The following is a 24910-nucleotide window of genomic DNA, read 5'->3' as shown; positions in this document are numbered from 1 at the left end:
CCTGGGATAGTGGGGCCTGAGTGGGTAGCAATGACAAGAGGAGGGGAAAGCCACTCCGGAGAAATGCTAGCTTGGCCATGGGCTGACATCCAAGGAGGTGGAGGGGCATTAAGGCCACACTCAAGAGTTCTAGGAGCCTCACCAATTGGTGTGCTTTCTGAAGCCAAGGACCCAAGAGGGCCAGGAGTGTGAGAGGGAAGCTGCGACTGGCCAGAGGCCCCCAGAGAGCATCTAGAGGCATCATCAGCAGGTCCACAACAAGAGGCCAAGAAAGAGGCTGCTGGAGGAAGGTTTGCTAGGCTCTTCTCCCAGCCACGGTGCCCTGTACCAGGTAGGTGCCCCGGGAACAAGGCTCAGGATTGGGATACTGGCCCTGAATCACACATCCCAAGAGTGCATACGTGGACTCGGGGCCCAGCCTGCTGGGGAGTGTGTTTGCTTTCCTTCTTCTGTAAATGAAATGACAAGGCTCCTTCTAGACCAAGCTATAGCAGGTCCTGTCAACCTGAGGCCTTGAAGCAGGTGTGTCTGTACTGTCATGTACATACATGTACCTGCCCACATAGACACACACTGTCAGCCATCACAGATGCACACAGATCCTCAAACAGGCAAACATACATTTCCCTACACATGTACCAACCCTGCCCCGGCAGGGATGGCAGATGCACAAAGCTTGGAAGGCCTTTAAAGGAGTTCCATCTTCTTGGGCTTGGAGAGGAAGCCTGGTGGTCTGGGTGACACTGTAGTCACATGCCTCAGCTGTCACCTCCCATCCTGTCACAATGCAGGTTTCTGTTCTTTCTGAAAGCTGCCATAGTCAACAGATAGGGAATTCCAAATGCGCAGCGAGAAGGTGCTCAGGCCAAGGGTGCTAATGAAGTAGAATGGGACCGGAGTCCTGGTCCCAGGTCACCTCTGTCTACAGCGTCCTCAGGGAAAGGAGGTGCCTTGTTGGAGGCCATGCCTGACTCCCTGGTACCTCCCCCTGCCCCCTGCCCCACCTCCCGGATTTGATCAGCCCCTAAGGCATGGACACACGCTAGGGTAGGGATGCTCAAAACAAAACAAAAACAAACAAACAAACAAACAAAAAACAGGTGTTCTCCCTGGCCCTCCACCTGGCAGCTTGGCAGTTCTTATGTTTCCTGCTGGCAACATCTAGGTGACCAGTCTGTCAGAGGGCCCCATGGCCTCCTGTTGAAGGCAAAGATTAGAAAACACTCTTGCTAAAATCAGGAAGACAGGGCCTCAACCTTACTTCATAGCCACATTCAGCAGCCATCTCTGCCCTAGATCCCAGAGTGAGAGCATAGTCAAGCTTGGCCAATACCAGCCCAGTGTCTCTGTGGCATGGTGTGGATCTTAGTCAACTCAGAGGAAGGCTGAACAAGGATCTTGCCCTAGGGTGTTACCAGGCTTCCAGAGTCAGGTGCTACAGGGATGGGGCAGCCCAAGCCTGGGACTCCTGGTGGCCTCAGAGAGGAAGAAGCAAACAGGGAAACAATGAGGTCAAGGAGGTGGAGAGACTGTGCTAGTGACTTGGCTGGAGCCCTCAATCCAGTAACATCTGAAGCCAACATACATCAGGGCTTCCTAAAACCTTGAACCTCTAAATCATTTCCTCCTGTTTCCTTGTTCCCTCTCACTTCTGTCTTCCCTTCTCTTGTGTTTTTATTCTTCTTAAAGATTTTTAAGTGTCTGGCCTGCATCTAAGCGTACAAGCATGCAGGAACCCACATAGGCCACAATAGGAGCTGGATCCCTGGAACTGGACTTACAGGCAGTTGTGAGCCACCTGATGTGAGTGTTGGGAACTGAATAAGAACGGCCCCCATAGGCTCCTGTATTTGAATGCTTAGTTATCAGGGAGTGGCACTGCTTGAGAAGGATTAGGGGGTGTGGCCCTGTTGGAGGAAGTTTATCACTGTGCGTGGCCTTTGAGGTTTCAATATCCCAAGCCAAGCCCACTGTCTTTCTATTCCTGTTGCCTGTGGCTCCAGGTGTAGAACTCTCAAGTCACTTCTCCAGTCCCATGTCTGCCTGTGTGCCCCAATGCTTCCCACCCTGGTAATAACAGATTAAACCTCTGAAATGGTAAGCCAGCCCCAATTGGATCCTTTCTTTTGTAAGAGTTGTTGCGGTCAGTCGTTGTGTCTCTTCACAGCAGCAGCACAGTGATGAAGAAAGACGAGCAGGAGGCATTCTCTCAGTAAGCCACCTCTCTAGACCTCATCTTTTTGTTTTTGAAACTTGTCCTTTGTAGCCATAAGTTCTGATGATGCCAGTTCTATGAACTGAGGAATTTGTACCATGGAAGAGCATATTAACCTTCCCTTGCCTCATCCCTAGCTCTGAAGCCCCACCCAGACCCTGACCACAAAAGGATCCTACCATAGGGTCTCTGGATCCCCCAAAACCTCAGACCCCACAACTGCAAAATATGATGACATCATCACATTTCCATTGGGGGTGAGAATAAACAGCACACCCCAATCCTGCAGGGAAGGAAGAGCAGACATGGCGAAAGGCCTAAGCACGGTTCTGGGGTTTTATTCAAAACAACGCTGGCTGGCGGTGCGGCTTGGTTTCTCTATGCCCGGGCCATCTGGGCCAGCAGGGACCAGCGCCTTCAGCAACTAGGAGGGAAGTTCGTTCACACTGTAGAAACTGTACAGTGACCGGAAGTTAGAGTCACAGCAGCAGAGCCGGGCTGGGGGCTTGCTGGACAAGGCGGCCTCTGCCTCCTCCCAGGCCCCAGTTCAGCCCTGGCTCTGCCAGGGACGTTGATTATTGCACAAAGACCAAAAGGGAAAAAAATGTGTCTGGGCTAAACAGCGGCTTCTAAGACCCCAAGCCCTTACGCAGAGCAGCAAAAGGGCCTGGAGGTGACCCTGGGAGCTAGAAGCTCCCAAAGAAATATTAGGGACAAGCAGACAGGTAAGTACTGCTCACAATTCATTCGTCCTCCTCTGAGGGAAAGCCAGGACCAGAGCCGAAGACGGGAAGAAGCCAGGGCAGGCCCAACTAGCTCCAGACCCTTCTCTACAGATGTCATGGTGCCCTCCAGCCTCCAAGCCACACAGTCAGGCACATGGGCATTGGTTAGGGCATTGGTACGGAGGTCCCCATTCTCCTCATAGACAGGCCCATGTGGATTGGAGACATTTGTGCTTTGATGATGGACAGGCCACAGCCCCAAGCTACAGTGTCAAAGAAGGAACAGAACACTTGCCCAACCCTGGCCCTTTATAGCTCATCTTACCAGGAGCTCAGCGCTTCCCTCATCCCCGAACCCCTAGAACACCCTTCATCATGTCTGCTTGCTCTGAGGACACAGTGTAGAATTATGGATGCCTGAACATCCCTCCCCAGCCTCAGAGCCCTGATAGGGAGAACGCTGGCTGTGGAGAGCAGCATGATCATACAGGGGCCCCCTGAAGGCTGAGATAACTGCCTGACTGGACCCAGAAAGCAGAGGGTGCTGGATGCTATCAACCACCACCTCTGAAAAGCACAGGCCAGATGCTCAGGCCAGGTGACCCGGGCTCTTTACTGCCAGGGGCAAATGGCTGCTTCTGTTACCGAGAACCTCAGTTTACCCATGTGTAAAGTGGGTCTAACAACGACTGTCCCACTCCTCACCTCTAAGAAGGGCTTTAGAGGCAGCACCCCACTTCCTCACAAAGCCCTGACCCCAGGATCCCAGCGATGGACAGGAACACCCCAGAGTCTACAAACACAAATGCAGCTACTGCCCACTAGCCTGGCTAGAAGGCCACTTCTGAGAACTCGGGACTCAGGAGCAGAGATGAGACACCCATGTTCTTCGCAGGGTCCAAGGTGACCCTTGGTAATGCGGGCAAGCACCCCATGATACTGCCCCCTGAACAACAGCAGGCCAGCAGCAGCAGTAGCAGGTGGCCACACTCTTTCAGCTGAGTTTAAACCCATCCACTTTAGAGCTCAAATAAAGCTACCTGTCCTGAACTAATTCAGGAAGCAGGACCATAGTGAGACCCAGCCCACAGCTTGAGACAGCGAGACGTACTCAGGGGTAAGCATGAGTCCAAGGAGGCTAAGAGTGTCGGGGGTGGGGAAAGGCTGGAGCCAGGGTTTGGGCGGGTGTTCAGAGCCCACTTCAGATTTGTTACCCCAAACACCCCTGGGGCGAGGGTAGGGTTGCTCAGGGTGAGTGACCATAATCCCCAGGAAAGCTGAAATATGAGGCCTTCATAGTGGATCAGGACAGAAAGTTCCTGTGTACCTGACAGTCCCAGTAACGGGGCATCTGCTCGAACCAAGTAAGTACCACTGACTCCCTTCACCTGCCCCCCCCTTCATGAATTATCCCTGTTTGATGCCTTCAGGGGGTGTGAACTGTCCCCCAAAGTGTTCACCGAAGTCAAAACTGCACTCTGAGCCTCCTGCCCTGTCCCCCAACCCTGCTCTAAGAAATATGACTAACCCCCCCCACCCCCAGGTTTTTCTAAAGAGAACATCTAGCCGGCTAAGAAAGTTTGTGTCAAGAGTGTCTACAAAAGACTTCACAACACCACAATAGTCAGAGGGACAAGACTGATATACCCTGACGTGTGGGGTAGGGGTTGGGGAACTTAGTAGGGTCTCTTCTTGAAAAGGGAAAAAAAAGTGCACCCTGAATTGCTTCTCTTCTGTCTCCTGGGCCCCGAACACTCTCCCAAGCTGCTCTCAACTCGGGGAGACCCCTAAAACTACAGCCACTGATGTCCCAGCAGGAGCATCTCTGCTGTGAAGGCCTGTGTGCTAACCAACAATCGAGACCCCTGTCTGGGCCCTGGCCTGCACCCTCAACTTTAGCACGTTCTGGAATTCATAAGCTCTCAGTAAAAAAAATAAATAAATATATGTCTGTCTCTATATATATATGTATATATCTGCATATGCACTGGAAGGGCCTCGGACGGGGCGCATCTGAGCCTTGGCTAACCCAGACCCTCTCAGTCGCCTGCCCAGTGGCCTGGCGCTGACTGGCCCCTATGCCACTCCCAGGTGTGGGCAAAGTATTGCTGTCTGCTCCCTGGCTCCTGAGGTTAAAAGAAGGCAAGATGGGGCAGGCGGGAGGACAGCGGGTAGCAGGTTCCCCCCACAGCCCCTGCGGCCCCTCATCTCTTCCTTTTGCTCGCTGCATCCGTTGACTCCCCGGGAGGTGGCTGTGGCTCGGGTGCTGAGGAGCCCAAGCCGGAGGCCAGCTGTGCCTGGCCTGGTGGGTCCTTGCTGCGGTCTGCAGCCCATGAGGGACTCCTGGCCAGGCCACGGACGGAGACAGTGGCGCCAGGACGGCCAGGTCCAGCAGCCAGGCTGCTGGTACTGCTGAACTTCCTGGCTGGGGTGAGGCCGGGTGGTGGCAGCGTGGGTGGTAGGCAGAAGAGAGATGTAAGTGACAGGCTGCTGAGGGTCTCGGAGTGCTCACTGCCTGCGCCCCCACCACCTGCGCCCCCGCGGCCCTCCTCATCGGAGGGGTCCATGGAGTCGTGGTAAGTGCAGCCAGGGCTGGTGGAGCCACCGCTGCTGTGGCTACGCTGATGGGCCCGCAACCCACGCAGACTAAATAGGCCACGCCCCCGCAGGCTGAGGCGGCGCCGGGTGGCAGGTGACAGGCTAGCCCGTGGCCCTGGCACCTGGACTGGTGGTCCCAGGGCACGCCGAGGACTGTCACTCAGGGTCAAACTGTCCTCCAGTGTGGTCTGCAGGCTGCCCGCTGAGCTGCTAGGGCTGGCATCCAAAGACGTGTCACTCACAGTAGCCTGCGGGGAGGTAAGAAGGGATGAGTCCGCTTGTACCATCTCCTTTCCCCCCTCACTCATCCTTAGTGGACTGTCTGATGACGGGACCCAGGATCCCACAGCATCCCCTCTGCCACACCAGCATTCCTGGGGTCTCTCGGGGCAGTGACCACAGATGCCTCACACAAGCTCCCTGTCCCCTCTGGACAGCATGGGTCATCCTTCTTAGTGTCCGCATCAAGCCTGGTCTTCACAGAGCCCCCACCTCTCATCCACCACATCTCCAACACTGCCCCTTGTTCCCAAGCTCTTCTGCCTGTCCCCCATAGCTCTGCCTCATCCTAGTGGCTCCCACCCTCTCTCCTAGGTAAGCCTCCAGCTCCACTTGCTCTCCCAGCCATGCCCCTCACACACAGATTATATTCCCGGCACTCATGTGCTCTGCCATCTTTCCTTCTATACTACGTGTGTGTGTTTGTGTGCCCACTCGAGAGCGCGCGCGCGCGCGCACACACACACCACCACACTTTAAACCCTACACTGCCCTTCATGGGAGGCAGTGAGACTGGGTCTACTGACTGTTGCAATGAACAACCTGATGAAACCCAAGGTTAGCCATGCCTGGATAATGATTGCTAGGAGACTGCAAGCCAGTCTCCACTGTTGTATTAGGATTACACATGGCCCACTGAAGGTACTGCTGGATTTCTGTCCTGTGCTCCAGAGGCCCTCTGTGCACAGCTGGCATGGCATGGGGGGGGGGCTGTTTGTGGCTCCAGCCATCCTGATACAGGAGACACTATAACCAAGTCTTCCTATTTCCCAACTTGCCCTTCTGCAATCAAGCAATCTATAATCTGTATGCAAGCAGCCCAACAATGGTGCCCCTACCACCCATGCATATCATTCAAGGCACAGTCCCTGACCCTAGCATCCTGTCACCCGAGAAAGCCTCCCCAGTGCCTCTCTTTATTTCCTTCTTTCAAGCTTGGTCCCCCATTTCAGCTGCCTTGGCAACCTAGATCTTCCTCAGGAGGTAGGCTTGCTCATATTCATCTTTGGGGTCACCTCTCCTCTCAAGTCTCAGAAGCTCCCCAACTTTCCCAGACTCAGATGCCATGGCTGTGTCATGTTCTATCCCTCCCCTGCCCCCACTTCCCCATGGCTCCAGGACACTCTGCAGAATCCAGGAGGTGCCTGTACCTGGCGCAAGAGGGTGCAGTTGACGCTCGGTGACCTCAGGGATGCCCAGGACCCCTGAAGTGCAATCTTGGGCAGGGTCCCTGAACTCATGCCCGGTTCCTGCCCCTTCTGGCTGGCAGACACAGCAGGGTGGAAGAACTCAGCAGGCATCTGCAGCAGAGGGCTGGAACCATCCGGGGAGAAAGGGCTTGGGGGTGCTGCAGGAGGGACAGAAGAAGAAGATGAGATGCTCGGGACAGCCCAGGGGGTGGGCACAGAGCGCCAGCCCTCACCTGGGCTACTTAACACTGGCTGTGAGACTGTGGGCAAGTCTTCAGATTGAAGCATTGGTTTCCTTGCTATGAGAGCAAGGAACATTTTTGGTGTGATTCCAGGAAGGACTGAGTCTGAGGAAAGTGCTGCTTTCAGAGCAGACCAGACCAGACTCCAGGCCTGACTCCTGGGCCTTCTTCCTCAGGGAATGGGGACAGACATCCACCCAGTGGGGGATGGGATTATTGACACAATCAACTCAACAGGTTTTAGAGTCACCAAGGAGAGGTACTGTGTGTGTGTGTGTGTGTGTGTGTGTGTGTGTGTGTGTGTGTGTGTGTGTGTAATTTCTAGATTGGGTTGAGAGTAAAAGGAGCCACCCTAACTGTGGGCAGCACCATCCCACAGGCTGAGGTCCTGGACTGAACACAAAGGAGAAAAACGCTGAGCACCAGTGTTTATCAGTCCCTGCTTCCTGACTGGGGATGCAAATGTGACCAGCTGCCTTGAGCTGCCACCGCCATGCCTTCTCTGCCATGATGGACTATACCTTAGAACTGTGAGCCAAAACAGACTCTTCCTTAAGTTGCTTTTACCAGGTATTTGGTCACAGTAGTGACAATGTAAACAACACAAGAGGAGTGCTCTGGAGACAACAGCAGGTATGGAGCACCTAGCCCAGCACCATGCACACAGTAGGTATTCAATCACTAAAACTCTGACTTAGACTCATCCCTTAGGCTCTGACTATCTAACTTGGCCTGGCCAGGCCTGAGGGCCCCTCTTGGACAATGTGGGGTAGGTAGGCAAGGACCAGGCCCTGCACTGATAGTACAGAAACTTCCAGATGGGCTTGGTCTGCTCTGATGCAGATAGAAAGGAACAAGGCCAGGATGAGGAACCTGAGACAAGACAGACTTTTGTATGCCAGGACCAGCAGCAGCTGCTTCTGCCTTCATAGAATGGGGAAGGAATATAGGGTTCAGATATTGGAGTAGACACCAGGCAGCTGTGCTGGCTGAGTTCTGGAAAGGTTCCTGATCTGTGCTGCCTAGTATACTGAAGGAATATATAGAATAATGGTTAATTTAACACTTCATCAGAATGTGCTTGCAATTAGACCCTGAGCTCTGGTTTTTAAGATCAAGAAACCCCTGACATCCCAGCCATCATGTCCACGAGAGGCTTTACGGAGGGTCTGTGGAGAAGCCAGTCACCTAGACAGCACAGAAGACATCTTGGAATGAGCTCAGGGTCTGGGGGAGGGGTGTCATTCTGTTGAGCTGTCTCCTTTTGCCCCCACCCAGCCAGTATTGCCAACCAGATTCCTGTCATCTTCTAAGAGGGAGCCCAAGTGGCAAGCAAGCTAGCTCAGTCCCTAGCCCTGATCCCACAGTCTGGCCATGTCCCAAAACACAAACCCACTGTTCAGGAAGGTTTGGGGATAGAGATCTCTCCATCAAAGGGCTGCTGAGAGACATCTTTCTGTCATATGTGTCACCTTGTGTGAATATCTGGGGGGTGGTGGTGGGGAGGGATTGCCTCTCCAATTAGACTCCACCCAAAGGCCTTCCATCTGTAAGGCTTCCTTCTGCTTGACACTAAGAGCTGTGTCCCACAGCCCAGTTCCCTTTCCCTCCCAGAACATGAGAAGCTAGGTGTGGCGCTTCCTTTAGACCGGGCTGCTGTGGCTATCACTAGCTCATTGACTCTATGTCTTTTGTCACTACTGTATCAGGCTTGAGTCTTTCCTCGAATCGTCAGACACCTATTTGGTTCTTCATGGGAGAAGCCCTGGCTTCACCTCCCCCATAAAGCAGACTCTTGGGATCAGGGTGCGGGAGCCGGCAGGGCATCATCGACCCTCACCTTGGTTGCTCTCATGTTTGAGCCAGGACTGGACGGGGTTGAATGGAATGGCCCCCATCTCGCACAGCAGGCTCTCTGGGCCTGCAGACACTGGATCACTGGCAAAGGGGAAAAAGCATTCATCCAGGTCTCCAGCCTGCATGGGCTCCGGAGGCTCTAGCTCACCCTGCAGGCAAAGGAGATAAAAGATCAGTAAGTTGGGGGACTCGGAGGCATGGCTCCTGCGTAACTATCCCTATTCCTATCTAGGAAGTCCTTTCTCTTACCTCCTCCACCTGGCCAGCAGTCGGCACCTTCCAGTCCTCAAATGGAAGGTCCTCACCTCTAGGAAGCCCTGTCGGATGCCCCAGGCAGCTGTGGTTCCCCAACCCTTGCCTTCCTGAATCTAATGGCCTCTCATGAGACAGGACCGGGTCCTCCTAATGTCTATAATCAAAGGCTAACTCAGTGTGGTGGTCACTCAGGATGAAAGCATCGTACTAGAACATTAGGTGGGCCCTTCCTTTTGTTAGGACTCAGTTTCCACATTCATACTCGGGGAGAAGAGTTCTTCCTCTCTGGCCACTGCCTGGGGTCTTGCATGAGGAGCGAAGGGCTGGAGCATCTCTTTCTAGAGTTTTCCCAGCCCCACAAGTTCCTTGAGAGCTGCCTGAGTCCACGCTGATGTTGATGGGCTCATGCCACCTCAACCTGTGACTTGCTATCTGTGTCTGGCATAAAGATACGGCCTCCATTAACCTGAGCCTGAGCCCAACCTGGGCCAGGGAAATTGTGTACCCTGGCATCACACATGAAATACAATGTAAGTAGACACTTAGCTGCTTACCTTACTCTCCTTGGGGCCCTGCGGGCAGGCCGTGGGGTCCTCAAGACTCAGGTCATCCCCCAGCAGGACGGACGAGGACCTGTCTGAGTTCAGGGAGAAGGCCTCTGTCTCAGCCAGCTGCACCTGCGGGGGGAGGTGGTGGCCTCGGGTCACCCTGGGGCTGGGATGGGGCAGCCTGGGCCTGGAGCGCTGAGCAACAGGTCCCTGAAAGGACATGGGGCAGTGGTCAGAGTGGTTCACGGGCCTGCTGGGCATGGGTGGTGGGCCCACTCTGTGTAGGATCCCAGCCTGGGTGACACATGAGGATGGCACAGGGGCCACTCCAAATGGAAACCAGGTCTGAGTGGCCCACCTTAGTGTCTGAGCACAAAAGTAGCCATGGTACAGTGAGCGACGGTACAGAACTGGGCTGGGTGTGACTTCTCTGAGGACCACTTGTGTCCTCTGCAGATGTCCCTGCAAGGGGATCTGCATGACCTACTACCCTGAGAAATCTGTCTCTGCCTTAGGGGTAGGAGCAGTGAGCAGCCCACGTGATCAGCTCCTGCCCACAGCTCCTGGAGATAACCTCACAGACACTGATCCTAGACCTCCCTGGGATGAGCCCAGGAACTAGATGCGCAGGGGCCTTGGAAGAACTCTTGCAAACAGCCTTGAGAGATGGGTCCTGAGCAGAGTGGGTCTGAGCTGCCACGGAGATGAAGCCTGAAGGAGGCTCTCGAAGGATGCACCGAGATACTCGGGGTAGGGGTGGGGGTGGGGTGGCCATGACCATCAGAGAACACAACAAGCAAACACCAGAGACCCACCCCCTTCCTCCTTCAGAAAGGGCAAAATGGCAGCCATAGAAGGGACAAAACCTGTCCCAGCAGCATACGGTGGAATGACTACTGCATCTAGGCATCTTTTATAACCAAGGGTGCTTAGGACTCTCTCTGGGGCTCTCTAGGCCCCACCACAGGGCTGCCCTTCCTAGACAATACCACTTTGCGCAGTGGGATCGGCCTGTTTCTAGGAGCCTAAAGCCACGGCTTCCCCCAGCACTTCGCTCCCGGGTGACTCCCGGAGAGCCCACAGCTCCTCCTCCCAGGCTGTCAGTACCTCTTGCTTGTCATGGTGACACTTGCCACAGCCGGCAGGTGAGGAGTAGTGGTGGAAGATGGAGCCAGACAGGTTGTCAATGATGGTCAGCTCCCCCTCCAAGGAGTCCTTGATGATTAAAGAGACGCTGTCCAGCCACAGGGTCTCCTAGGCGGACGGGGCAGGGTGGGGACAGGTGGGATTATCGGCTGGGTCCCTGGACTCTGGGGTGGGTGGGGCAGAGCTGCCTTCCCAATTCTCTGTGCCCACAGCCTGGGCCTGAGCTCCTCACCAGGATCGCCCTCTCTTGAAGCTGAACACAGAGGGAGCCCAGAAGATGGAGGTTACCCACCCCCCACCAGCCCAGCTACCCATCTGGCCCCATGGCTCCTGCCCTTTGTGTCCCATTCACCTCTCGGCCCCTGCCCACCTGGGCTGGAGAATAGCAGTGCCGGCACAGGTGGCTCTCAGTGTCGCCTCCAACGCCTGCCCCTCCTGATCCTCGGCCTGGAGCCCCCGGTGAACTGGTGGGCATCCTCGGGCCAGGACAGGGACAGGGGCAGGGGCAGGGACAGGGACAGGGACAGGGGCCGGGCCCAGGGCCTAGGCCATGGGCCATCTCCAGCTCGATCTCAGCATCCATCTCTGCATCCTCCTGGGCCTCCTTGTTGCTGTCATCCAGATGTTTCATCAGCACGGCCACCACCACATTGATGAGCACAAACTGCGCTGTGAGTACGAAGCTCACAAAGTAGAGAGGCGACACAAACTGCAGGCTGCTCAGGCAGCTGCGCTCATCGTGGGTGCAGTCTCGCAGAGTGTCCTACCAAGGAACAGGCAGGTTAAGTCGATGCCACCCAACATATCTGCCCAACCACACACCCCACCTCCCTAGCACAGAGGGTGCACAAGGCTACCAGAGGTCAGGCATATGCATAGCACACACTCACACATGTGCAGGCACACCATGGGCCCTAGATCAATGCCCCTCCAGAGTCCTAACTGCCTTCCTGCCTGCCTAACTTATGATGACTGAACCAGAGCCTGCCTCAACTTCAGCCAAGTTCTGGTTTGCTCTAGTCCTCTTCACTCCCTATGGTGGCCAACTCCACCTCTCAGAGCCACAGGCAAATCTGAGAAGAGGTGTGGCGTTTCCCAAGCATTCACAGCTGCTTTTCTGGCCAGCCCACCAAAGTTCTGCAAGGAGGTCAGTGGACATCTTTGGTCCCTGACTCCCCTCCTGTTTACAATGGGACACTGGGCATGCAGAGGGTACTGTGTCTGGATCAGTGGGGCCACCATGCATCCAGGACTTGAAACTATCTGATCTCCCCTCAGCTGGCCCGTGAATACCTTCATAATCCCGTTCCAGTTATCGCCTGTGGAGACCTGGAAGAGTGTGAGGAAGGCCATGCCGAAGTTCTCAAAGGTGGCGTGCCGGCTCATGCCCTCACACGGGTTCTCATCATTGCAGACTGAGAGGGGGAGAGGAGGTCAGCCTGTCCACCCACGGCACCCCAAGCTGCCACCCCTGAGTATCCTCTCTGAGTAACTCCTACAACCCTCAATAGTGCATGTGGACTGTGGCCAGCCCATAGATGAGACAACTGAGGCTCAAGGAAGTACTGCACTGGCTGGAGGCTCAGTCTCAGGAGCATCTGGCTCTTCTATCCAATAATCAACTCATGAGAGAGATGGGTGGGGAAAGGCCCAGCCCCTTGGGAGAACCCCTGGTTTCTGAAACCTACCTTATATGCAGGGCTGGGATCAACATGGAATGTGTTGCCCTCTCCCTTGCCCTGGTTGCTATTACTGAGGTAACCCTGGCTCAGAACAGCCAGTGGCTGGAAGCAGAGAAAGGAGGCTTCCCAGAAGACCAAAAGTTGAAGTCCAGGACTCCACAATACACATCTGATGTACATTCATGAGCCTGGCTTCAGAAACTACCCCATGCTAAGATTGGGTTTGAATGAAAAGTCCTGCTACTGAGGCATCTCCCCCATCCCACAGCCTCCAGTGGCAGCATCGCTCACCCAGCTTTCCGAAGAGCTCCACTCCCAGAGCGGCGTAGATGAAGAAGAGCAGCATGAAGAGGAGGCCCAGGTTGCCCACCTGTGGGGAGAGGTGGACTGGGCTGAGGGCTGGAGGCCTGAGGTGTGCAAGAGGAGAAGGGGAAGGCCTGGGCAGAGTCAGGAACAGGAGTTCCAGAACTGGAAGAGGGCAGGGAAAGGAATTCCTGGGGCAGAAGGATAGAGGTGAAGGACCTCAGGCCAAGGGAACAGAGGCAGGGACAGCCTCAGGGCAGCTATATTGTTACAGCTATATTGTTAGCTACATTGTTACTAAGTATCCATGTCCCTATCCCCCTGTAACCTCCTGAAGGGCAAGACTCCTACAGCATAGATCACCGGGTAAGAACTAGATACCTAATGTCTTTGCCATGAGCACATCACTTGTCCCGGAAACCTATGAGGGGTTTGGAGAGGTGACTCAGTAGATCAAGTGCTCATTGTGTAAGCATGAGGACCTGGATTCAGATCTCCAGCCTCGCATAAAAGCAGGGTACAGGGATATGCCCTGCTTATGTGGGCAGAGACTGGCAGATCCCTGGCGTTCACTCATGAGCTCTAGGCTCAGGAAGAGACCTCGCCTCAAACAAACAAACAAACAAAAAGCATTCAATCACACACCCACCCTTACACATGTATACACTCGAGTACACTCGAATACACACACACACACACAAATGTGCCATCTCTCTCCCCGTTTCTTGAGTGAAAGTTTCTTGAGTGAAAATGAGACAGACCAAGAGTGGAAGTGCCTGTTTAGTTACACCACTCTCATGAGTGAGGACGCCTCGGGGATTCAAGCCCAGCAAGCTGTCCATTGCTGGCCCGTGACACGACTGGATGATATACCACTTGCCTCCACAGACCAGTGCAAGGCTGGCCACAGGAAGGAAGGAGTGGAGGACTCACGCATGCCCGTGATCCCAGGAGCCTCCTGCAAATGCAGCCACCCCTGTCCCCACGGCTCCTGTAGGACAGATTGCCCCAGATTCCAAACCTGGTTCAAATCCATGCACCAGTGGGAGACTGCCTTTGCCTAGTGCTATGGAGGAGGCTAGAAGGCGTTCCTGCCCTACAAAGAAAATCCCTCCTGACCCTCCAAAGGCTCCTGCGAATTGAGTCGAGAGGCGTTTGAGGTAATTACCGTAAAATAAACCCCGTTGATCACAGACTGTGAGAGGGAGGACAGCCACTCAGCACTGTGGTGCCTGGCTAATTAATGGCACCCTACTCATCAAGGATGCAAGCGTTTAGTGAAATGGATACTGCCCCCATCTTCCCCTTACATCTCCTACCTTCACCCTCAGCCCCTTAGGGCCTGAGAGCCCCAGCAGCCTTCTCCTCACCTGCCTCCTTGCCCCCAGCCTTCCCTCCAGTCTCCTCACAGAGGCAGCTCTGCTTGGAGCCCTCTTACCCAAATACTCCTATGGAGTACAGAGTCTACAGCACAAAGCACAAAGAATAGTTGTTTTGTCCCCGAGCTAAAGGCCTGCCATGACACCCCCACCCTCCCAGTCTGATCTTTCAGCTCCTTGACTCCAACTGTGTGGAAATGGGCTGCTGGGTGGGCATATCCTGTCCCTCTACAGGGACGACACTTGGACTTAGTATGGTTAGTCCCTCCTCATCTCTCAAAGCCCAGTTTAGGTCACCTCCCCAGAGAGGCCCCCTGCCCCCCTGATGCCTTTTCCATCTGTATAGGGCAAAGGAATGCTTTTCCAGAGCCAAATTTCAAAAGTTCTACCAATCCCTATACAAGGAAACAAACACAGGAACTTCGGTGGAAGGTCAGGTGTTGCCTCTAGAAGCTACCCAGGATCGTAGAGATAGCTGAGCCCTTAGAACTGGCAGCAGCACCCAGCCACTGCAATGGACTGATGATTCAACAAGGAACTTTGAGGCTTTGAAGATGGCCCTCATCTCTGCACTGGCCCTAGTAGACATCTCTATTTGTATGTGAGTGAGGTCCAGGGTATTGCCCTGGCACTGGGACCCTGGCAGAAGCCTATCTAGAAGCCAAGAAGTAATCTCTCTATCCAAAAGATCTGATTCTGTTTCTGCCTCTTGGCTAGTTTGTTTGTGAGCAGCTGTCTCTACAGCCACACTAGTGAAGCTTACAAGCTGAACTTGGGCCAGGAATGTGTTCCTAATCACCCCACACTCTGTAGAGCTCTTCCTGAGGGGAACCTCAGAGAAGTGGGTGTCCAGTGCCTGAATAATACATCATCAGGCAGTTCTGGACCAGCCCTGTATCCAATTCTTTAGAACCTCAGCCATTAACCAGCCAGCCTGCTGCCAGGCGATAGATAACCCAACCGAGCCCCTCTGTGGTTGCCTGGAAATGACTGATGAGGTCCAATCTGTCAGACCTAACAGATGTTCTGCTGTGAGAGGCAGGAGAGATACTGTATATTATGGAAACAGTTTTGTTCAAGACAGAATCAGGTATGCCGGGGTGTAGTCGTCACCCTGGACAGTGCGGTGTGAGCCCAGTCCCTCAGCTGAGGAACCTCAGCACAAAGGCTAAGCTTCTGGTGTTGACCCAGGCATTTCACTAGGGGAAGGACAAAGCCATTTGCCATAGCCCATGTCCACAGGACCCTCCATCAAGAAAAGAAAGGGGACTATTCACCTTGGCCAGAAAGGAAATCAAAAACAAAGGAACTGTGGCCCTACTAAGCAGCCCAAAAATGTAGCCATTGTCCACTGTATAAGGCATCAAAAAGGAGAGTCTTCAGAAGCCCAAGGGAGTAGGGCAGCAGACTTGGCCCCCAGAAGGTGAGCCTAGAGCCAGTGGGGGCTCTCCAGGTTACCCTGCCTGAACCCAAACTTCTCCCGTACCCAAACTACACACAGGAAGAAACGTAATAGGAAAAGAGAGAAAATGCCAAACAAGTTGCAGATGGGTGGTGGTTCTTGCTGAACAGGAGACCTGTACTCTGTTCTCCCTGCTGATCAGGAGACAAACGCTCACTAAACCCCACCAGGCCACCCTCTTGGGAGCATCCAAAACTGTTGAGGCCCAGATATTATATTCTTCAACTAGACAATCTTGTTAAAAAAAACACTGTATCTAGAAGTCTTACTTGTGCCCACGTGAACCCTAAAGAAGGAAGAAAAGCCCCCAAAGGAATCCATACCCGAGGAAGTATCCTCAGAGAACAACGGGAGGCAGATTTCCATAAAGCCCATGGTTCATGGGTACAAGTATTTGCTAGCTTTCATAGTCGCCTTCTCTCGAGGGGTGGAAGCCTATCCTACTTGACACCGAGACAGCCTCGGTGGTCAACCCAGTTCCATGGCTATAAAGGTTAGACCTTAGCAGGAAACTTGAAGGTCTTTATTGGGAAACCAGCAGAACCCAGAAAGCCAGGCTGTATGTGAGTGGTTGAGACCCAGGCTGCAAACGTACTATCCAAAGGAAACCTCTACCTAGGGTCATCTGGCCCATCTGCCCAAACTGGCCCATCTAGGTGATACGAGCTCCCTAAGGCGGGAAGCCCCAAATCTCCAATATCCCCTTTGGTAAGCATGAATGGTAAAGGTCCAGGAATTAGAGGAAGCCAGACCCTCAGTGTCTGGGATGCTAGACCGGCATCACTTCCTGAACTGTTTCCCTATAGACATAGGTAAAGACTGCTGGCTATGCCTGGGTCCCAAACCCCCATACTATCAAACGATTCTCTCCACTTCCAATCCTGAAAACTGTAAATGGGACCATCCTAAGTTCACCCTCAGAATCGACCAAGAAAAGAGCACCTGTTTAACGTCACTAAGAAACCCCCTAGGTTGTTCCCCCTATGCAGATTCCTGAAGCCATACACAGCAGGTTAACTCCGAGACTGGCAGACAAGCACACTTCCAGGCCCCGGGCACTACTTGGCTCGCTTGCAGTAAGTAACAGCTTAACCACGTGTGCATCTTCCGAATTGTTTGCACCGGAGGAGATGTCACTCCTTGGAGTCCTCGTGTGTGTCACACCACAGATGATTGCCTATTATGAAGAATTAGCCAGCCCCACCTAAATCTCGATGGTGGGCTGCCCTGTGCGTGGCGCACCATCCCATTCTCATTCCCCTATTGGGAGGGGCAGACATCACAGGCCCTGCTGCAGTTAGAACTTTAGCCCTAGTTGCGGGGGATAAAAAAAAATATTTAAAGAACTCAGTACTCAAGTAAACATAGACCTAGGCCATCTGGAACATTCTATTTCCCATCTGGAAGCCCAGGTAGGCTCCTGAGCAGAGGTTTTTCTTCATGAAACAAGATGTCTCTGTGTGGCACTGAGAGAAACCTGTTGCTTCTATGCCAACCAGTTAGGGGTAATTAGAGAGTGTTTAGCCATAGTCAGAAATAACACTGAGAAAAGAGAAAGGAGATGCCAAGAATCTAACCAGTGGTATCAATCTTTGCTCTCCTAGGCCCACTGGTTAACTACTCTGCTTATGGCCATTGCTGGGCCATTGATCCTTTTGTTCCTAAGCCTGACTATAAGATCCTGCTTGTTCAGCTGTCTACTTAACTATGTAAGACAGAATAGGTTCTGTTCAAGTGCTGAGGGGACAATGTAACTCCCTGCCCCAAGATGACTCCACAATTTGACCCATACCCATAGAAACAGTAAGGGATGTCACAGGCTCCCGGACCTCAGCACAATGAGATCACATTAAAGGCACTATTCTGACCTGAAAACCCAGTATGTGGACCCCAGCACTTGCCAAAATGGGAGCAAAGACCTGATCCTGAGTTCCAAGGGAGTCCTTAGATGTACTAATATTTCTGTTTTGGCTTCTGAGTCCCACTTCTTGCTAATTGTTCTTGCTAACTATGGCATGTGTCAACCAGATGTGCTTTTGTGCATTAAAAAAATAAAAAACAAAATCAAACACACACAAAAAAACCAAGAGCTGTAAGACTCGGGGCTGCATGATTTGGGCATGTTCCCCACGCAATCTCCAGTCAGCAATAAAGATGTTAAGAGTGTCTCTGTGTTGGTCTCTGGTGGCCTTAACATTGCAACACTGGAAAGCTCACACCAAACTCAGGAATGGAACTGACTGGTGTCCTCAGTGGAGATTCCCAACAGAATCCACCTCTTTCTTCCCTGTGTACTGTATATATGCCTTTGATTTTTATGAAGCACAAAGTTGCCCATATGAATCACAATGAGTGTGGATGTGTGCAAGGGTCAGCTCAGCAGAGCACTCAGACATGGATGGGTGGGGTCAAGGGCACTAACACTGCCCAAGTATTACAAGGATAAAAATACCTGCCTCTGTGAGCCAGACCCCAGCTTACCGGCGACCTGATTAGTGTCCTCCTACTCAGACTGGGGTTTGTACTTCCCCTCCGGGAATGCTGTATGGAAACCTCACCGTCCATCACGTGACAACTGACCGTCAAGCCACCTTTCCAGGTCCAGCTCAAAAGTCATCTTCCCCGAATTCCCAAGGGAATAAATAACCTGTAGCTCCTCCCTCCCTGGAGCATAACACAGGCCTCGTCCTATAGGACCCTGAAGTGTTTATCTCCCCCACCAGCCTAGGGCCTCCCCAAAGAACTGTATATATCCCCAGAGTACTCACAGAACTAGACATAGAGTGAATACTGGTGACAATGTTTTGAGTTCCCAAAGACAAGCAGGAGAGGTTCAAACAACTCCCCAGGGAAGAGACTGTCCTGGGTTTTGGCAGGTCTGGGATAAGGAAAATTGAAGCTCACATCCCCCACACAATGAACCCTACATTTTAAGGCAGGGTTCTGGAAGGGTATAGCTCTTACCTGGGGCAGAGCTTGTACCACTGTGTCCAGCAGGGCCCGCATTCCTGTGGCCATCTTCAACAGCTTCAACACTGTGGGTGAACATTCAACCCCAACTGTCAGTCCAGGCTATGGATATGTACATGGGATTGTGTGCACACATGTGTATGAACTCAGAGAGGAGAGGGAACACAGAGCAGGGGGTGATGATCAGAGTCCCCTCTTGGGTACTACAGAAGAATATGGCTGAAGGGTCTGGAAGGATGGCCCAGTAGTTAAGAGCACTAGCTGTTCTTCCAGAGGTCCTGAGTTCAATCCCAGCACCCACATGGTGGTTTACAACTGTCTATAAATGTGGTCCTGTGAGACCATGGAAGCAGGAGGCAGGAGGTGGGCAGAGAAGCAAGAAGCACCCTGCCATCGCTGTGGCAGTAAGATTTTTGAAAGAGTGGGAAAAAAATTGGGGATGAGAGAAGGGCTTCTGGGGAGGAAAGGAAGATTGTCAGACGTGCTTAGGTCTGCATCCCTGCTCCAGTGCTAAAGAAATGCCAGGCAGCACGTGGAGCCAGAACTGGGTTCTTTGTGCCACATCCTGAGACTGGACTACATGGATTATGCTGTCATGAGAAAGCAGAGGCAGGTCTACACAAGCATGGGGGTGGGCAGCTGGGTGTGCAGGAGGCTGTGCACACACAGGGGTAACATGTGCTCTTCTTTTGAATCCTGCTCTGCCCTACTCAGCAGGGTCCCTCTTTCTCACATGTTCCGCATCTCCCACCCACCCCACTCTTACATGCTCTCCCATAGGTAACCAATGGGGAGCCCCCTTCCCACCCCTGCTTGTCTCGGCCCTGTCCTGTCTCCTACTTACCCCGGGCAATACGCAGAACACGCATGATACGGATGATGGTGGGGTTGATGGGCAGGGCCGCATTGATCTCAATCTCCTCCAGTGTGATGCCCATGACAGACAGCAGCACAATGGCCAGGTCCAGCTGGTTCCATCTGTACAGCAGGGCAGTTGAGGCAGGAATAGGGGGGGGGAAGGGGTAGGGGGGAAGCATAGTGGCTCAGACACACCTGAGCGGCGGAAGGCAGACTCCCAGCGCTTCACACTCCTGTGGGGCCCACTAGAATGTGCAAATACCCTTCCTTCTACCCACCCTCTCTGGTACCAGTGAATCTGGCCCCCTTTTTCCCTTCTACAGTAAGGTGTTCAAGCTGAAGAAACATCTCTGGCCTCCTGTAAGAGAGAAGGCATGGATTCTGACTTCTAAGTCTAAATCCTAAACTATCTGATCCCTTTGAGTAGCATTTGGCCAGTCTGTCAAGCTCTCTAAGCCTTGGTTGCTTCCTCTGAAAAGTTAGCATGAGGCAGACCATGCTCTGTCTTCAGGTTACAGTGGACCCACGGGAGATGAGCTAAGACAGCTTGAATCCATTCACTGTGACTTAACCGCCTCTTGCCTGGGAATCTAGTCAACAACTAGGACACCTTGACTATCAATATCCAGATGTTACTGGCTCCTTCAGGCTTCTTTAAAGATCAAGACTTCTTCCCAACCTTGCCGCTCTAGTAAATGACCCAGCCACTCACCGGTCCTTGAAGAAACGCCTCAGGCCAAACGCCACCAGCTTCAGCACAGCCTCCAGCACAAAGACAGTGGTGAACATGTAGTTGCAGTACTTGAGGGCTGTCTCTAGGGACTACGGGGGCAAAGAGAGGCATGGTCCAGTACTATTATCTGCCCCAGGACCTTCCTACAACCAGAGACTCTGTCTTTTAAGAGGAGAGATTAGTCCATTTACATTTAGTATTATTTATTTATTTATATTCCTTTTCATTCCTATGTCTTCACTTGTGTTAAGTCATTTCACATCGCTATTCCCTCATTTGTGCTAGCCTGACCCAGCTGCTCCTCTTTGGAGACAGAATGAGGTGTGGTTAAGGATCCCTAAACCATATTCCGTAGATTTGAATACTGCTTAACTCTTGCTCCTTATCCAGTCCATGACCCAGGAAAGTGCTTGACCTTTCTGACACTTAGTTTCTTCAACTAAAAAAAAATTTTTTTAAACAATCCCTCCTGCCTGTCAAAAAGCTGCTGCGATAATTAAATGAGGTATCCAGGGCTGGGCACCAGAAAAATAATTGGTGCTTGGAAACTGTAATAATCCCATGTCTTCACGTTCACTTGGAAATTCTGTAATTACTGTTCACTCTGCCATGGTTCCCTTCCTTCTCACTTCCTAATCGTCCTCTCTGTCCACTGAAATAAGATGCTAATTCCTCACCTGGAGGCTTGGTGCCACCCTTCCTGTCAACTCTGCCAAGCAGAGTCTTTTAGAAAGCACCTGCCCCTCACACTCTTCTGCTACATGCTATCTAGCATCTACCCCAAGGATGCTTGCTGGCCATGAGCCTGCCCCCAAGAAAGTCATCCCTTAGACTCAGGATATTCAGTGGGCAGTCGGGGGAGCTCTGTAAACTTTGAACACAAATCTAAGCTCCAGTTCTGTCTCTGCTGCCTGTTCTCTGAGGCTCAACCTCTTCACCTGGAAAACCCGACCAGGGTCCTCCTAACATCGACTTTACAATGAAGATTAATGCACACATCATGCCCTGCAACATCCACCTTATCACACCACAGTCACTGCTACTCATGCGCTGGGCTGCTCACAAATGCCACCTCCCTCACATTCCTGGGAAGAGTGACCCTTTTCTTTTCAGCTTCTCACTTACCAGCTGCCCTGCATCTCTTCCCCACAAGGGCCTGGTGTAAGCCCATCACAGAGGGACTTCATGGACGCTGACCCTCTACTCAATCTCAACCTGAGGTGGGATCCAGCTAAAGCTGGTTCTCCCCGCGTGGCCTTAGACAAGACCGTGACCCCAAGACTCACTGTAGGCTGGTTGTAGTGCTCCAGGGACATGGTGACCACGTTGAGGCAGATGATGAAGGTGATGAAGATGTCCAGGTAGTGGCTAGTGCACATGGAGTGGATGAGCAGCCTTGTGGGACAGTAGGTGGCATAGTAGGGCAGCCTCTGAGCCTCTGTAGGGAGCATGGGAGAGTGGCACATGCCATACAGGATTGGACCAAGCAAAGAGAAGAACACAAAGGGGAGAGAGGCTGTGGGTAGGGAGGAAACAAGGGAGGAGCATGCTAGCCCGCACCAGGTCCTGGATGAGAGCGTTCCTCTCCCAGTGCTAGGTAGGACACTGTGAGGAAATCCCTGAAATATTGGTAGTAGGGAGCTAGGTAGGGTGGATGTTAGGACACACATTATTCTCAAACACCCCCTAAAGAGGCCCATGACAAGGTCTGATAGGCAGAGATGGGGGTCCTAGGGCTGACCATCCAGGGGTAGATGATTGACCCCAAAACTACAACTACTTTCACAAGGAAGAACATAAGGGGCGGGTGTGTTCTAAAAGTCCCCGCTCATTGGTGCCCACAGGAAAGTCTACCTTTGTCTCTGCCTGCACCAAAGCCCTTAGGCTTTACCCAGGCTGGCCAGTGGCATCATTACTGATGGGCTCAGGTCACCTGGACATGCAGATGCTGGGGAAAGGAGCTGAGCCATGGGCAACGGATGGATTAAATTTTTTGCTCTCTTCCAGTTCCAAAGACCTAGTGGGCCTGGATCAGACCCACCCCCAGGGCACCGCCCAGGAGGCACATTGGTGGGTAGAGACCCTGCCCATCCCAGCATCCACCATCTGCTCACTACGGCGCTTCTTTTCCAGGCGCCGTAGCCGTTTCTCCTCGCGCCGCCGTGCCTCCTCAGCCTCCTGATGCTGCCGGCACTTGTGGAAGTTCTCCACGACCACGCCCACAAACATGTTGAGCACGAAGAAGCTGACAATGAGCAGGAAGGAGATGAAGTACAGCAGCATCCAGGGGTTGTGGTTTGTCACCGGCTGCGGGGGAGGCAGAGTGAGGGCTGAGGAGGCTGGTCTACACAGCAAGGTCACAGGCATTTGATCTCACCATGCCTTGGTGGAGTAATGGGGGAGTTAGAACAACCTGCCTCTGAAGCCTACGGTGGGAACAACACAGCAAATGGGAACTGTCTAGCCTGGGCAATATGGGAACTGTTCAGCCTGGGCCTGACTGGAGTAAGGAGATCAGCCTTACTTCCCTGCCCTCTCCTTTCCTGCTTCTCTGGTCGTCTCCTGGACACATTGGTCTGCTGTCTTCTCAGTGACTTAACCCATCATTCAACCATGGAAGCATTTATCTATTCACTATCTACCCAACCCATCTTATCACCCATCCATCCATCCATCCATCTACCCACTCACTCACCTATCCATCTACTCACCCATCCATCAATCCATCCATCCATCCATCCATCCATTCATCTACCCACTCCTCACCCATCCATCTACTCATCCATCTATCCATCCATCCATCTACCCACTCACTTACCAATCCATCTACTCACTCACCTATCCATCCGCCATCCATTCACCCACTATCTATCCAACCTATTTATATCTACCCATCATCCCACCCACTTATCCATTTATCTAGCCACCCACACATCTCTCCATCCATAAACCCTATCATCTATCTACTCACCCACACATTCACCTGTCTGTCTATCCATCTATCTACCTATCTATCTATTCATCTATCTATCTATCATCTATTCATCTATCTATCTATCTATCATCTATTCATCAATCTATCAATATATCTATTCACTCACTTATGTACTCATCTATGCATCTATCTATCTATCTATCTGACTGTCTGTCTGTCTGTCTGTCTGTCTATCTATCTATCTTCCCACCCACACCTATACCCATCTATCCAACCATTCACCCACCCACCTGTCCACTTAATTCATTTCTCCATCCCTCTACACAACCTTCCACCCATCTACCATCCACTCAACCTGCCGCTTATCCACATTCCCATTTAATCATCCATCCAGAAACAAAGCAGAAACCAAAGTGACAAGGAGGCAGCCAAGCTCTGAGTAGTGGGTGGAGTCCATCCCTAGGAATGGGGGACAGGCAAACAAGGAGTAGAGAAATGCATACAAGAATACTCATCACCCCTGACCTCCTCAGATCACCCTTAGCCCCAGGTCGAACCAGGTTGATTCTGGGAGACCAAGAACCAGAGGTGACTTCCAGGTCCCTCCCCACCATCTGCATCTGCTGTGGCCCCCAGTCATGCCCACCTGCTGGTCCACAGCAACAGCATCCAATCCATTATACATGATGTTCACCCAGCCATCCTTGGAGGCCAAGACAAAGAGGGACATCAAAGCCTGGAAGACAAAGGAAGAGGGTAGGCGTAAGAGATGTGGGCTCATCAGACCTCCACTGTTCTGCCTTTAGGAGACCAAGACAAAGAGGTCTTCCTGAGTAGTAGATCTGATGAGGCCTCTCTGAGGACCTACTGTGTGCCTGTTGGGAGCCCTGGGGCTGCTGTTGTGGGGATAGAAGAAGTGGAGCCAGAGTCCTGAGTTACCATCTCAGTTCTAGCAGTAACTGAAAGATGCCCAGCAGGAGGCCCATGAACTCCTGCACCCTGACCCAGGAGCCCTGGGTCTCCACTCAGCCCCTGCTGTTAACTCAGGTGTGAGAGTGTGTGTGGACCTGAGAGTGAGCTCCAGGAAATCTACCACCGGCCACCAGTGAGGGGCCACCAGCCTGGACCCTGCCTCTTCTTGCATCATATCCTGGGGGAAAAGAAAGTCCCCTCTCTGCAAACAGCTGCCTGGAGGCTTTTGTGGGGATAGGGAAAGGAAGCCCTTTGGAGGCAGCTTTTCCCTGGAAAGCTATGCAAATGCATCAGGTGCCCAGCAGACAGGATCAAAGACCAAGCAGGAACCTGCATGCTGACTGAAGTGTTGGGAAAGAAAAGCCACCAGGGCAAGGCCCCTTCCCCAGACTAGATCTTGCCTACTGGGCTGTCATATTCCCATTTGATGGAGGAAGAAACTGAGACTTAAAGAAATACTGCTACTAAAAAAGAAAGGAAGGAAGGAAGGAAGGAAGGAAGGAAGGAAGGAAGGAAGGAAGGAAGGGAGGAAGGGAGGAAGGGAGGAAGGGAGGAAGGGAG

At 52.7% G+C, this 24910-nt stretch overlaps 1 protein-coding gene across 3 annotated transcripts in view; it reads right to left on the bottom strand.

The window, feature by feature from the left end:
• Nucleotides 1–2526: 2526 nt before the first annotated feature.
• Nucleotides 2527–24910, bottom strand: part of Cacna1i (calcium voltage-gated channel subunit alpha1 I) — a 111031-nt gene continuing 88647 nt past the window's right edge. Inside the window, exons 24-37 of one of the 3 annotated variants that reach the window (XM_021182805.1) lie at nt 24024–24113; nt 22557–22749; nt 21729–21880; nt 20422–20531; nt 19696–19829; nt 18846–18916; nt 13029–13107; nt 12349–12470; nt 11426–11818; nt 11017–11163; nt 9916–10038; nt 9090–9255; nt 6969–7165; nt 2527–5786 (exon numbers count right to left, since the gene is read on the bottom strand). In XM_021182805.1, the coding sequence (XP_021038464.1) occupies nt 5145–5786; nt 6969–7165; nt 9090–9255; nt 9916–10038; nt 11017–11163; nt 11426–11818; nt 12349–12470; nt 13029–13107; nt 18846–18916; nt 19696–19829; nt 20422–20531; nt 21729–21880; nt 22557–22749; nt 24024–24113 (2619 nt within the window). In that variant the 3' untranslated portion in view covers nt 2527–5144. Of the gene's footprint in view, nt 5787–6968; nt 7166–9089; nt 9256–9915; nt 10120–11016; nt 11164–11425; nt 11819–12348; nt 12471–13028; nt 13108–18845; nt 18917–19695; nt 19830–20421; nt 20532–21728; nt 21881–22556; nt 22750–24023; nt 24114–24910 lie in introns of all 3 variants that reach the window. The other 2 variants (XM_029470056.1, XM_029470057.1) reach the window with 2 other exon arrangements.

Source organism: Mus caroli, chromosome 15 (assembly GCF_900094665.2).
Source record: "Mus caroli chromosome 15, CAROLI_EIJ_v1.1, whole genome shotgun sequence".
Lineage (NCBI taxonomy): Eukaryota > Metazoa > Chordata > Mammalia > Rodentia > Muridae > Mus > Mus caroli.
This window is presented reverse-complemented; position numbering and strand designations above follow the sequence as displayed.